At 39.6% G+C, this 13,830-nt stretch overlaps 1 protein-coding gene across 1 annotated transcript; it reads right to left on the reverse strand.

The window, feature by feature from the left end:
* Positions 1 to 2,404: 2,404 nt before the first annotated feature.
* On the reverse strand, positions 2,405 to 12,034 carry LOC147313137 (uncharacterized). The gene is made up of 6 exons (XM_086265100.1): positions 11,930 to 12,034; positions 11,029 to 11,104; positions 7,620 to 8,042; positions 5,521 to 7,509; positions 4,832 to 4,908; positions 2,405 to 3,128 (listed from the first exon to the last, which is right to left on the reverse strand). Exons 1-4 carry the CDS (start codon positions 11,942 to 11,944, stop codon positions 7,349 to 7,351), a joined length of 675 nt encoding a protein of 224 aa, XP_086121226.1. The 5' UTR covers positions 11,945 to 12,034; the 3' UTR covers positions 2,405 to 3,128; positions 4,832 to 4,908; positions 5,521 to 7,348.
* Positions 12,035 to 13,830: the final 1,796 nt, after the last annotated feature.

The raw sequence follows: 13,830 nt of genomic DNA on the forward strand, positions 1-13,830 counted from the left end.
AGAGAAATGGAAGATAATCTGAAGATGTAATGCAAAATCAGGTCACTAGGGAATTATATGTTAGGACACTGGCCTTGGTAGGAAAACTTCAAGGAAACTTGGAGGGCTCCAAGGGATGACATGTGGCTCAAGAAGTAGATTCAGTTGTCTACTGATTGGAAGGTTGGTGATTTGATCCCCAGCTCCTCCATTCTGCAGGTTGAAGTATCCTTGGGCAAGATACTGAATCCCAAGTTGCCCGTGAGGCATCCATCAGTGCATCGATCCAACATAGCAAGCGTGTTTAGTTAAAAGTACATGTATGAGTAAATGAGGCTAGCAGTAAAAAAGGACTTTGAATGCTCAAATTCAATAGAAAAGCGGCCCAAACACACCACGGCTGCCCTTTAGTTCCTCTCTTGCAGTTTTATAATGAATCTTTTCTCATTTGAAAGGGATAAAAAGATCTTGTCATCATTCTGAGGTTTCCTGTCATCTCATTCTGCATTCAGCAGCACGATGCAGCTGTCTGCCTTCCAAATGGGAATCTGGGGGAGAAATCCCTTTAAGTCAGAAACCCTGAGAAGTGATCGTGGGTGAGATGGCTCGTTACAGCGACCAGCTGCTGTGTCAGACTTCCAAATCGAGTCTTAATGTTCAAAAGCCTGAGAGTCATTTTCTGCCAGGGAGCGCAAAGCTTCTGTAAAGCCATCAGCCTCGGCTCTGCTCGCCACAATAAGCTGCCATGACCATATGTGCAGCGCCAACATACTAAAGATGGAAAGATGGAGGCTGACATCAGCAGCACTGGCACGTTTTTTTTACCTGAGTCACCTGTAAAGTTTAGATTAGGTTCTTCAGATAGGAAAAACAAACTATCAAAGCTATCGCTAGCAGACAATAACTTCACAAAGATCATTAGAAAGACAATTTTGTATAATTATCAGTCTTATACGTGTCAGGAAAACATTTGTTCTTTTGGGAGCGACATTCAAGCAAGAGGTTAAAGATGATGATGAACACACCAACGAGCTGTGATGGTTTGCCTTTGATCAGGAGCATGTGAAGTCGTCAAAGGTTTACAAAGCTTAACATTTACTTTTGAACAAATACAATGAGAAATGAAGTGAGAAAAAAGAAACTTCATTTTTTGTTTTCATTTCCACCTAAGAAAATGCTACAGTAGGGCTGTGCAATGGTTACCACTGTAGCTAACCCCATGTTTTATGGATGTGTTTGATGATTCATTATTTTACTCCTTTTTTCTTAACCAGGTTTGCTGCCTTTTTAAGTACTTACAATTAAAACTTTCCCTCTGTCTCTGGACACTTGTGTGCTAATGCCGATATTCCTGGACACAGTTACATTATAGGCACTAATTAAAGACATCAGATGTCTTTAATTAGAACATATTTCTACTTAAAGTCAGTTTAAACGAGTCACTATTGGTGTGGCTCATTTTAACTGTGGTGACTTTGTTGCTCAGTTTGGATAAAAGGATGTGAATGAATGTGCCTCTACTCACATCAGGTCTCATTATGTTTTAAAGACTTCAGTATAACACAGTGGCCCCGCCAAAAAACAAAACAAAACAGGAAAACACTGTATCCCAGCTGTCATACAGAAAGTGGCAGGGTACAGTCTGGACAGATCACCAGTCTGTAGACAGAAAACCATTCACATGTACAGCCAATTTAGAATTAGAATTGCCAGTTAACCTAACCTATGCATGTCTTTGGACTGTGGGAAGAAGCTGAAGTACATACAAGCACACGGAGAACATAAGTTTCTAGAAAGACACCAGCCAGCAGGGAGATTTAAATCTAGGACCTACCACCATGGCCAGCCCAGTGGTACAGAGGTTAGTTGAATTAAAAACTCAGGCAGTGCTAACGGGATATTGCTAGCATCTTTTTTTATCTTTTCATAGGAAGAAGTTCTTGAGCTTGAACCTGCCGGTTGGCTGAGGTCTTTCTGTGAGGAGCTCGTATGTTCTCCCTGTGTATGAATGGGTTCTCTCCAGCTTCCCCAAACAATCCAGACATGCTTGTTAGCTGATCTGGGTGTAGGTGTGAAAGTCCAGGGTGGACTGTGTAACACGTAGGATAGACTCCAACACCCCCACCCCTGCTGCAACCCTGAATTTAAAAAGTTGGAGGAAAATAGATGGACTTATTCTGATAAAGCATGACAGCATCCCATCAACGTTTGTCTTTTCTCTTTTGTAGTTTGTTATTAAGGAATCTGTTCACCTATCATTTCCCCCCCCCCATTTAATTACCACCATCGATAACTCCACAGTTTTCCCTTCTCCTCAGGTTAAGAGCCCCTGTGTCATCCGAGGCTCTTAACCTGATCATCCGATCATAAAGTATGATCGCCTGAATGTTTGAGGTAAACAAAGAATTCTTTTTTTTAAGGTTAATTTATTTAAAATACAGTTAAACACAGGTCCTAATACAGATTTCTACAGAAATAAAAGTAATGTATGGGTGCGTGCATGACGCTATATTAAATGTTGAGTCTATTAGCTCAGATTTTTTTTGCATTTTTACATAATATCTCTTTCTATAGATAACTGCAAGTTGCTAACTAATTGCTTAAAGACTGCTGCTAATGACTGTACAAATGAAACAAACATTGATTCACAACATTGTATGAGATTATAAGAGTAATTGTGATACTTAAAATACATTTTGCTTGTAACATACTACTACAGCTAGATACTAGATTGACTATGAAGGTCAGAACATCAGTAGGTTTTAATTTGATTAAATGAGCATGATCACTTAACTGCACAGTTAACAGCATTAAAATCAGCCAGTTTTGTTAAAAAGCCTATTATCAAAGAAGATTTAAAACTACGCATACACATCATTATAATAGTAAACAGAATATTTTACAGACTTAAAATACAACATTTTTATCCATTGGTAGAGACACAGGAGTATTTTCTTTGAGAAAATCTGCCCAACTTTGGGTAGAAATCCTCTTTAGAAAACAAGCGTGGATTGCCCGATCCTGGTTCTGTGCAGCAGCCACCCTTTCTTCATGTCCTGAACATCTGGGTAAAGTGTTCAGGTTTCTCCTTAGCCTCGTTAACATCTCCATCAGTGCACGAAGGACATGCACCCCTCATTTCCTCTTTCCTGTTGGAAAAAACAAACAAACAAACAAAAACATGATAAAACTGATTATTATCAATTATGTGGCATGATGGACATCAGTGTCTGGGTCAAATCCTGATTCATGGAGATCCATTCCTGCCTCATTAGAGCTCCTAGATGATCACAGTTTGTGACTTTCAGCTTTTTAAGGACTGACCAAACGGAACAAATCTGTATTTTCCAACATCACACAGGATCATTACATAAGGTAAAAGTGATGATTAAGTGGCTCAGATTAACATTTTGAAGCCATGAACAGAAAACTTTCCAGATCTCAGTCCTCAATGGTCAGTCTTTACACTTAAACTCCCAGAGAGCAGCCATTTGGCTTTTCTACCTATAAAACCCGGAGAGCAGCCAAATGGCTGGTAGGCTTTTAGCTAAGCTTTAGCTTCAGCCAAGTGGAAGCTAAATTGGCTAGTCATTCATATGTATATTAGGTTGTTACCTGGGAATTCTGGAGGGAGGGGAGTGGGGGTGTGTGATTGAGGGGGTGGGGGAGCTGCTAAAAGCTGTGCACTTCCTTTTGTGTTTCATCTTGATGCATTCTCAATCATCCAGGGAAATAAATCTCCAAAAGTCACCAACTTGGAGTGTTTCAGTTTGCCATCTTAGGGAGAAATCAACACACATGGGTGTAGGTCCTTTGTTGCTGCGATTTATTGATGAAAACAGTACAAAAAACCATGCAACACCTATGCTTTAGCGTGATGTCTTGGAAGCGGTTTCGTGCCATAGTTCCAATTATCTGTGGGTTTCCCAGGTTTGCTGACCAGCAGTCATTTAGAGATGGAACCCTGTTAACCCCCCGCAAGATGACAATTGCAATAAATGCCATTAGTTCAGGGAGGTCCATGAACCAATGAACATGCTCCATGCACCACTCAGCAGGCCATTTGTAAATATGTGTACAAATGGTTGGTTTTTTGTACTGTTTTTTGTAAGCAGGTGGATCTGACCCCTCATATAAAACATATATGCAGGTATTTCCTGGATAATCCTCCTTTTAGTATTAAGTATAACACAAAGCGAGTGACTGAGCTCATGAACTCATCAGACTTCTAGAAGGCCAAAAATCATTTTTTGCGGTCAGGGCAGTCACCCCCTGGTGACAGGATTTTTCATCAACGTCTTTAACAAAGAGAGACAGTTAATGTACTCGTGTAAGGAATATTGCTGGTGAATAATTTTCTAGCTGTTTAAGCAGGAGGGGGAAAAAAGTACAAAAACACTCTGAAAACATTAAAATATAATCAGTCTGTGTAACGGAGGAGGTTAAATACGGTTCTTAAAGTAATCAGTGTCCAAAAGATATAGTGAATTTCTTCAATGGTAAAAGTTTATTTTAAATATTCCTGAAATGTATGGTTGGTTTGCTTTCTTATCCCCCCCCCACTTCACACCTGTGAGATATCAGGTGGTTTAATGTGAGTTTACAACCACTTATTTTCTTTGTCCAAAATTTCCTGCCAAAGCCCCAACTAGTGACGGGTGACATCATAAATCTGAGAAACAACAATTTACTGGCCTCGTACATTGATAAAATAGTAATAATTTGTTCAAGTAAGTAGTGTTTCTGGGCTGGCTGTCTAGTTCCCTAAAAAAAAAAAAAAAAAACAAAAAAAAACAAACAAAAAACCTCAAGGCAAACAAACTAAGCAGCATGCTGCCAACAGGTCATTCACCTTGGATGTATCTATAAGGCTGGGAAAGACAGGGAAGCTCCATATTGATGGCTCATGCCAAAACTCCATGTGACGATCTAAAACACAAAATCACAAACAGAAAACTTTGAGAAACAGTTTGGCCTGGTTACCTGCAGCAGTGAGTGATGGAGATATAAAGAACATCACTGAAGTAAAAAGATGAATGGAACTACAGCAGAATTTGGCTGTGAAGTCAGTTTTCATCATAGCAAAGTTTGTTTGAAGTTGTATGTTTTCCAGATGGTTTTAGCAGCAGGAGGAATGTGTGGTACAGCTAAACGAATTAAGTCATTGAATTGATGGTTCAGGCCTGTGAAGCTTTCACTTTGAGATGCGTGGAAATCTGTGCAAGAACTAAAAGACTCATTTTCAGGCTTGTGAAACATATTGTTGTTGGTTGGCTGTATGGCTGCCTTTGTGTAATCAGGAAGCATTACTGATTAAGCGGTTTGCTGAATAAGCACCTTTTTGTTGACAGTTTGTGATCTGTACATGTACAAGAGAAAACTGTTAGATTAAAGCCTGTCAATGAACTACACACGTGTCTTGAGGTGGTTTCTTCTTAAGGAGTTTAAATTTGAAACCTCTGCTTTAAGAGAAACTAATGTTAACTGCTTAACTGTCTTCAGATTAGCGTGCCAGTGTGACTTCAGTTAAACAGTATTTACCTTTCAGTAGATCACTCCAGACTGCTATTTCTGATGGTGTTTTCAGTTGTGAGGCTGGTAGGGACACTTTTAGCCTCACGCTGATTGAGCACGCTGGTCTGTAGTCAAGGACAAGATCCATTCAGTCACACTTCAGGACATCAGGTAATTTTTGATGAGGAGCTTCAAACATGTGTAGTCCTGTTGCATCTCCAAACTTTTCTCCAAAATGACCATGAAGTTGAGTCGACGTGGCATTTTTACATCTTCTTGATGATTTTTTTGTCTGCAACCCAGCTAAATTTCTTCTGGAGTGTCATCAGCCAGCAAAGCCTTCTTCTCTCTTAATGAATCCTATTCTTGCTTCTGTTGATCTTGTACTTTTTCTTGCTAGTGTTGGTCATATTACAGCCAGGTTTACAAAAAAAAGAGAAAAATAAAAAGCACGTGCCGTTTTCAACAGCCATCTCTTCTGAGTAAAATGTTTTCCATTGCTGCCCATATGTGTATGAACAAAATGACAAAATTAACAACTTCATTTTCATTAAAAAAAAAAAAAAAAAAAAAAGTAAAAATGTTTGCAATATCCTCCAGTAGGACTCTACTGGAAACACAAATGACTTTCTTCATTAGAAAGCAATTTCTTGAAAAACTTCAGAAGAGCAAAAAGTGACAAAGCTCCACGAAAGAAAGAAAAATGTCAACATGGAAAAGCAGGTAATTCAACTTGATATCAATTAGCGTTAGTGGAAGGGACAGTTTAAAAGCTGACTTTTGAAAGATAAAGTCATAACAAACATTTCATTTTACTTCCTTTTCTTGGATTTTTGCTCTTGCTTTGGTGTCTGTTTACATAACTCTCAGCTGAGCACCGTCACAATTTAACCGACTCAGAAGGAACAAGCTTGTGTGCTGATTGGTTGAAGACATAGACGGGAAAGGGACCAATTGCCATTATGCACAGTACAAAGTGAAACAGTAACAACATTTTAATTATATTTTGATTATCAAAGGAAAGTTGGGAGAAAGTTGGAAGAAATTATTTTAAATTAATATAATATGGACCCCAAAGCGCTTTACACTACATTTAGTCATCCACCCATTCACACACACACACACCTTCACACACTGGTGATGGCAAGCTACATTGTAGCCACAGCTGCCCTGGGGCGCACTGACAGAGGCGAGGCTGCTGGCTGCTGGCCCTCTGACCACCACCATTAGGGAACGGGTGAAGTGTCTTGCCCAAGGACACAACGATCGAGACTGTCAGAGCTGGGGCTCGAACCGGCAACCTTCCGATTACAAGACGAATTGCCAACTCTTGAGCCACCTGAGTAATTGTATTCAGTTGTGCTGCACATGGAAAAGTTTCTGGACACCAACCCTCGAGGACTGGAGTCTGTTACCTGTGCTCTAAAAGATCAAGATAGTGAGCACAATTCCCACCAAATAAATCTGGATGACTGAGTTTAACTCATTACTCTCAGTTTTCTGGGAACTGTTATAAATAGTCTGGCTTCAGAGAGGGACCACCAGACCTCTGGGGAAAATTAGTTAAAAAACAGGCACTGTCACTTTTGTTTCTTAAATTTGAATTTAGTTGTGTGTTAGAAATTCTAATCTTTTTGAAGCTGCACACAAGCGAGTCCTGTAACCTCAGCCCTGGTAGATTTTTATCAAGTCATCCTTTCTGTGAAGACTGAGAGCAATGCAAACAGACACACGGCGGCAGTATTTGGTCTTCAGTCCAACACATCCATCCTCGCTTCCTCCCATCCCAGGTTCAGATAGGAAATGAATTCTGCTCTTCAGTCATGACCTTTGTTAAAAAAAATTGTGTACTTTTCTATATTACCCCTTGAGAATTACGAGAAGGTCTTTTATAGATACAAATTCCAGCCGTTACTGCAACTGCAACTACAACTGCAACTGCAACAGCAATAATCACCCCTTCTCCAACATACAGGGCCACTTTCAGTCCATCGATCCTCTCGCCAGGTTTTTGGCCTGCAGACAGAGGTGTATGATTGGACTTTTGTTAGATATCATCTTATAGAAAAGTGCCCTCTGCAACATCTTTATAACAAAATTTATCTTATTTATCTTTATAAACTCACCAGAGTGAGCGACTTTCAGGTTGACAATGCTGACGACAAGAATTTCTCTCTTCATGCGGCTTGGTCCACTCTGAAAGGCTCTGCACTCGTATATCCCTGTGTCATTAGTTGTTACATTCGTCATAATCAAAGACAAATCCCCATGTGTCATATTTCTGTCCTTCACATCCACTCGGTTGATAAAAGATGGATCTTGGTCTTCTGAATCAAGTTGTTCATCGCGATAGCTGAGCACATACTGACTACTGTTAGCTCTGTGCCACTCTAAAACCTTGACTGGAATATTTTTAGGATTTCTGCAAGGGAGAATGACAGTCTCTCCAGGTTCAGCTGTGACATTTTCCTGTACTGAAGGAGCAGAATCATCCCCCACCTTCAGCTGATCCATTTCAGGGTCATTGGTTGTGCTGGAACCTGTCACAGCTTTCAAAGGACAACGGTTTCAATACTTTGAATAATGCCAAACGTACAACAAACGCACTTGATAAATAGCAAAGAGAGATAAAAGCATATCCTTTTAAAAGAGTACGTGTTCACCAGCTGAGATTTTATGAATCTGAGACCTACTAATGTCAGTCCAGATATACCTGTGAAGGAACGTGAGATATCTAGCAGCAAGCAGGATGTGAGAGCTTCATCGGGTATATCTGCATGTTATTAAGAATAATGGAAAAGTGACGTGTGAGACAGATAGCTGATGCTGCACCAGTCTACCTGTGATATAGCAGAATGTTCTGGTAAATAGCGAGCTGAAGGAGAAACTGATTTAACAAGCAGTCAGTTTTCCAGATCACACTTATTGCGTCTATATTTGAGTGTTAATTCATCAGAAGGCTAAAAGATTGAATGTAGAGGATTTTAATGCAGCCCTGCACCAATTTAAACTCCTGGAGACACATTGATACAGTGGGATGCAAAAGTTTGGGCAACTTTGTTAATAGTCATTATTTTCCTGTATAAATCATTGGTTGTTACAATAAAAAATGTCAGTTAAATATATATATTATAGGAGACACACAGTGATAGTTGAGAAGTGAAATGAAGTTTATTGGATTTACAGAAAGTGTGCAATAATTGTTTAAAAATCAGGCCGGTGCATAAATTTGGGCACTGTTGCCATTTTATTGATTCCAAAACCTTTAGAACTAATTACTGGAACTCAAATTGGCTTGGTAAGCTCAGTGACCCCTGACCTACATACACAGGTGACTCCAATAATGAGAAAGAGTATTTAAGGGGGCCAATTGTAAGTTTCCCTCCTCTTTTAATTTTCTCTGAAGAGTAGCAATGGGGGTCTCAAAACAACCTTCAATTGACCTGAAGACAAAGATTGTTCACCATCATGGTTTAGGGCAGAGCTTCCCAAAATGTGGGGCCCGCCCCTTAGGGGGGAGCAGGGGGGGGGGGGGTATGAAAAGCGGGGGGGGGGACGACGACGACAAAAAACGCTTGGACACTGCTAGCACGGGGCTCCCACACAAACACAAAGCAGGAGATGAAGCATCGCTGAATATGTTTCCAAACCAACTTCATTCTAAGCCAAAGACTAGAAAATATGGTGACGCATATCTGCCCTTTGGCTTCACCTGCACAAGTGCCGAGGTAGGTCTCCCCTGCAGAATTGGTTTTCCCTGCGTCGGGAGCAGCGCTGGGCTATTCAAAAAATGGACAAACAGTATCCCACATTCTTGATTTTTAGTTCACAAACACTTGTTGTAATGATTAACTACTCCTGACATTTTGGAGATGTTAGCTCTTTATACAGTAAAGTTACAGCGGGATAAAAATAATATCAGGCTGATCCTGCAATGATTTGTCCCCCGGTTCAAATCACGGACAAACAGCATCCCACAGTTGTTTATATTTTTAAACCCATTTTGCACAGAGAGGCATTTTTTGAAAAATGTATTGATAGCAATGTTGAAAATTATTACACAGGAAAAAAAACAACTACACGTAAAATAATCACACCGTGACGCCTCTGCCTTTCTAAATAGAGGGACAGTAATTGCGTGTTTATATGCAAGCGTGTAAAACCTGCAGATAGAGATAAAATACTGTTAATCTGACTATCTGCCATTCTGCAAGTCATCTCATGTAAACAACGTGGTGCACAGCGTGACGTGAAAAAAGGCACATACCTTTGACGTTGCGTGACGAACTCTGTATTCCTCGTCCACACGTAAACGCAAAAAAGGAGTTTTAAAAAATCTCAGTTTTCTGTGATTAGAAATGCTGTTTACGTGTGGACGAAAGGCCCAAACGCATAGAAACAGCTGCGTTTTCAAAAATACCCGTGTAGGTGTGGATGTAGCGTAAAAGAGTTAGTAGTTTATTTTATTATACCTGTAATTTATTGCAGATTACTTGTATTTGCTTAATTGTTTACTAAATGTTTGAGGTGTGAAATAAACCGTAATGGAGCAAAATATGGGTGTGTGTTGTTGGAGGATGTGTTTGTGCGCACGCATGGGGGGAGGGCGCAAACATTTTCTTGTAAAACAAAGGGGGGCCTAACAAAAAAAAAAAGTTTGGGAACCACTGGTTTAGGGGAAGGATACAGAAAGCTGTCTCAGAGATTTAAGCTGTCTGTTTCCACAGTTAGGAACATATTGAGAAAATGGAAGGCCACAGGCTCAGTTTTCAGCTTATGTTTTGACTCGTAGTGCCGTCTTAAATTAAACCCCTTAGTTACAGCCACAAATAAGATACAGGTTTACCAGCAATGTTTGTAAACATATATTCAGTCTCCCGCCGCCGGTGCTGAAAGGCTCTGTTTTCAGAATCAACTTTTCTCTTCGCCATTGTGAGGGGCTAGCTAACAGAAGTTTGACCTGACTGACGGGGGAATGTTCCCAGGTAGCAGCGTTCTGCAAGGAGGCTGCAGCGCTGCATAATGGGATCTGTAGTTTGTGTGTTATTAGCGCCTCATATCGCCGGGTCATGCATAACAATAATAATAAATCTATATAAAATGATCTCGCGGGGCGGATATAAATGTACGCTGGTCCGGCTGTGGCCCGCGGGCCTTGACTTTGACACATGTGGTTTAGAGGCTGTAATTTCTGCAAAAGGCGGATCTACTAAATATTGATTTCATTTCTTTTTTTGTGGTGCACAAATTTATGCACCTGCCTGATTTGGTTTAAACAATTATTGCACACTTTCTGTAAATCCAATAAACTTAATTTCACTTCTCAAATATCACTGTGTGTGTCTCCCATGTGATATATTTAACTGACATTTTTTATTGTAACAACCACCGACTTATACAGGAAAATGATGACTATTAACAAGGTTGCCCAAACTTTTGCATCCCACTGTATGTGTCTGTAGTATTTATTAAATAACTGTGTCCAGATCTGACAGGGTGTGAGCGGTTTTACAATGATTTACAGAACAAACTCACCATGATGCTCACCTGCCAACACAGACACCGCCAGAATCGGGATTATCAGATAGTGCTTAACAGCCATTTTCACAAACTGAAATGACAAGAACAAACACTCCCGATTTTCAGCCAATGGGCATTTTTGTTTTTTGCATCACTGTATAAAATATAATTCTCTATGAGAAAAAAAAAAAGTTCAGCAAGATATTCCACCATGCTTTTTCATGTCAGAAAGCTGCAAATAAAGCTATAAAAGAATAATGTTCCACGCGTGAAAGGGTTTGCAATATTTTACCAAGTGCTTAAACGTAAATATCACAAAAATAGTATGTATTGCAAGCAAAAGTAATTAAGTTACTAAGCTTAAAAAAGGATAACTTGTTGGTCTATAATATGTGAAGCACATGTCAAATGTATCCCTCATGAATGATGTCAAGTCATTTTAAGCCACAAACAACATTCCGATAGGTAGAAGCTGCAATCAGTTTTTGGCAGTGACTTGTGAAAATGTCGCAGCTGAACGCAGCTTGATAACAAATTATCAACTGTAATAAAGAAGTAAAACTTTTAATACAATCCTTTTTTCGCACGCACGAGATCGGGGTAGGATCAAATAATAGGCGTGATGAATACCGGAAACAGCCGTTCTGAGTTATTAGCTAGCGGTTTGGTTAAAACTCAAAATTGACAGTTCGATAAAAAAGGCGAACAGACACTTACTAGCAAAAAATATTCTGCGGGTCAGACAATGCCCGACATAGGTCTATTTATGTGTTTTATGCTGTTTAAATCGTGAAAATGTAGCATTAAACTAAAACGTGCCGAGTCATTCAGCGAGCACACTGCGAATCAATGAAAAGGTTAACTTAAAAGTTTATCTGACGTCTTAGACTTGAAAACTTGTTTTGGGGGTAAATACCTGTTTGCGTAGCATTCAAGTTGTATGTAAATGCATAAAATCATCCAGCTTTCCAAATTACCTTGGCTGTATGTGCCCGTTTGAAGCTGAAGCAAGCACCGGGATAGCCAACAGGAAATGTGGGATCGCATGGGCTGCGGAAGACTATTAGTGCCACTGGAAAGAAAAAAAAGTGGGCACGTCTTATGTTTTTTCTTTTTTCAAAACTCTGAGATTAAAGTCAGAATTGTGAGTAAAAAAAGCTCACAAGTCTGGAAAAGGAAAAAAAAAAAGACTTGCCCACTTTTTTTGCCAGATGTCACCAAAGATGACTGTGTTAAAAAGCTTCTAGTAATGAACCGCTTTTCATACAAGGTCCTTTGCTTCAATCTGAAAAATGTAGACAGGTTGTGAATGCTGCCTAAACCTTGACAGAAAGCTGTGGAGGACAGGAGGACCATGACACTCAACTGAATATCACTTTTACAGTCCCATACAAACATCAGGATCGATTACACTAATGTTAATGTGAGTTTGTTTATTGTGGTGCCTAAGCAGGTTTTGTTTGGTGGTGTCAAGTCAAACGTATGTTTGTTTTAAGGAGAAAGTTAAAGTTAAAAGAATGGTAATTTATTCACAGGGGCGTTTGGCCAGTGTAGTAATTTAACCACTTTACATCCTCATTTTATTTAGTACCCCTAATAACACAAATACTTACACGAACAGGAAATACTCAGTGCGCTCTTTTTGTAGTAGTGTATGCTCTCTGAACCTGCCACCTTTCTGTCTGTCCTGCACATTTCCCTTCTCTTGTTTTCTTTGTGATTGTAAAATAAAAGTATAACATGTATTTATAAAATAACTTGTGTTTTAATTCTGCAGTTTATCACACATTTGATTTCCATGCTTGAGAAATGCAAGTGTCCAGAGTCAGGACAGACTGAGAAACTCACTGCTGCAGATCATCTGTGATAATCTCTGAGGGAGAGCTGATGAGACAAAGGCCTTCCACCTGTGATGATCAGACAGGACAAACTCAGCAGTGTGTGAAGAAAATGAATCAATCTTTTTAGCTAATGTTAAAATAATGTTATCATTAAAGTGTTTTCAGTGTGGGAGAAACTACTCAAGTTCTTCAAGTAAAAACTATATAAGGTAGTAAAAAGTTATATATTCAGAAACTTAAAGTATGTAAGTATCAGCAGCAGAATGCACCTGAAAATAAATGCCATCATTTTGGATTAATAATACTGCTGTGTTTGTTGCATCATGATTTATATATTCTGAGGTTAGTTGGACTATAGCAGGGTCTATAACCGGCCCTCGAGGCCTGGAGTTGCCCACCCCTGGTGTACAGGGCCGTGCAGAGAGGTTTAAAGGGGCGGGTGCTCAAAGTTAAAAAGGGGCACATTGAACCAGGCTGAATAACAACAACACACATTCATCAAGAATCTAATATGGGAAGGGCAGGGCTGTGTTGATCTGAGACTGTAGACATTAAAAAGTCCATAGGAGAGATGGTAGCTGATTAAACAAGTGTCATGAGATAATAACAAAATGCAAAGATTGGTGACAGCGCTTGGAACCATAAGGCAACAAAACACTGTGAGAAATAATTTAGGCTCTGCTTGTGAATCACTCTTTGCTTCTCTTCTTCCTTCCATCATTTCATATATCCCTCTCCACTTGAGAACAAGGCACAACTTGCTATTGCAATAAACTATAATCTAATTATCCACACCTAACAACTCTTGCACTTAATCTATAATAAAATGATGACAGAAAAATGTTATAGCACTGCCTTTAGTAGCCTCACACAGCTCCTGCTGTTTCCTCCTCATGTCCTTACCAGGCATGTCTGGACAATGTTATATCATGAGTAATATTTTTTTTTAAAATCCATCTAAATAAAACACACACAT

The sequence above is a fragment of the Aulonocara sp. 'chitande type north' Nkhata Bay genome, linkage group LG15, assembly GCF_057382095.1.
Source record: "Aulonocara sp. 'chitande type north' Nkhata Bay isolate Kocher_YH1m ecotype deep benthic linkage group LG15, A_spYH_male_GT1.1, whole genome shotgun sequence".
In the NCBI taxonomy this organism is placed as follows: Eukaryota; Metazoa; Chordata; class Actinopteri; order Cichliformes; family Cichlidae; genus Aulonocara; species Aulonocara sp. 'chitande type north' Nkhata Bay.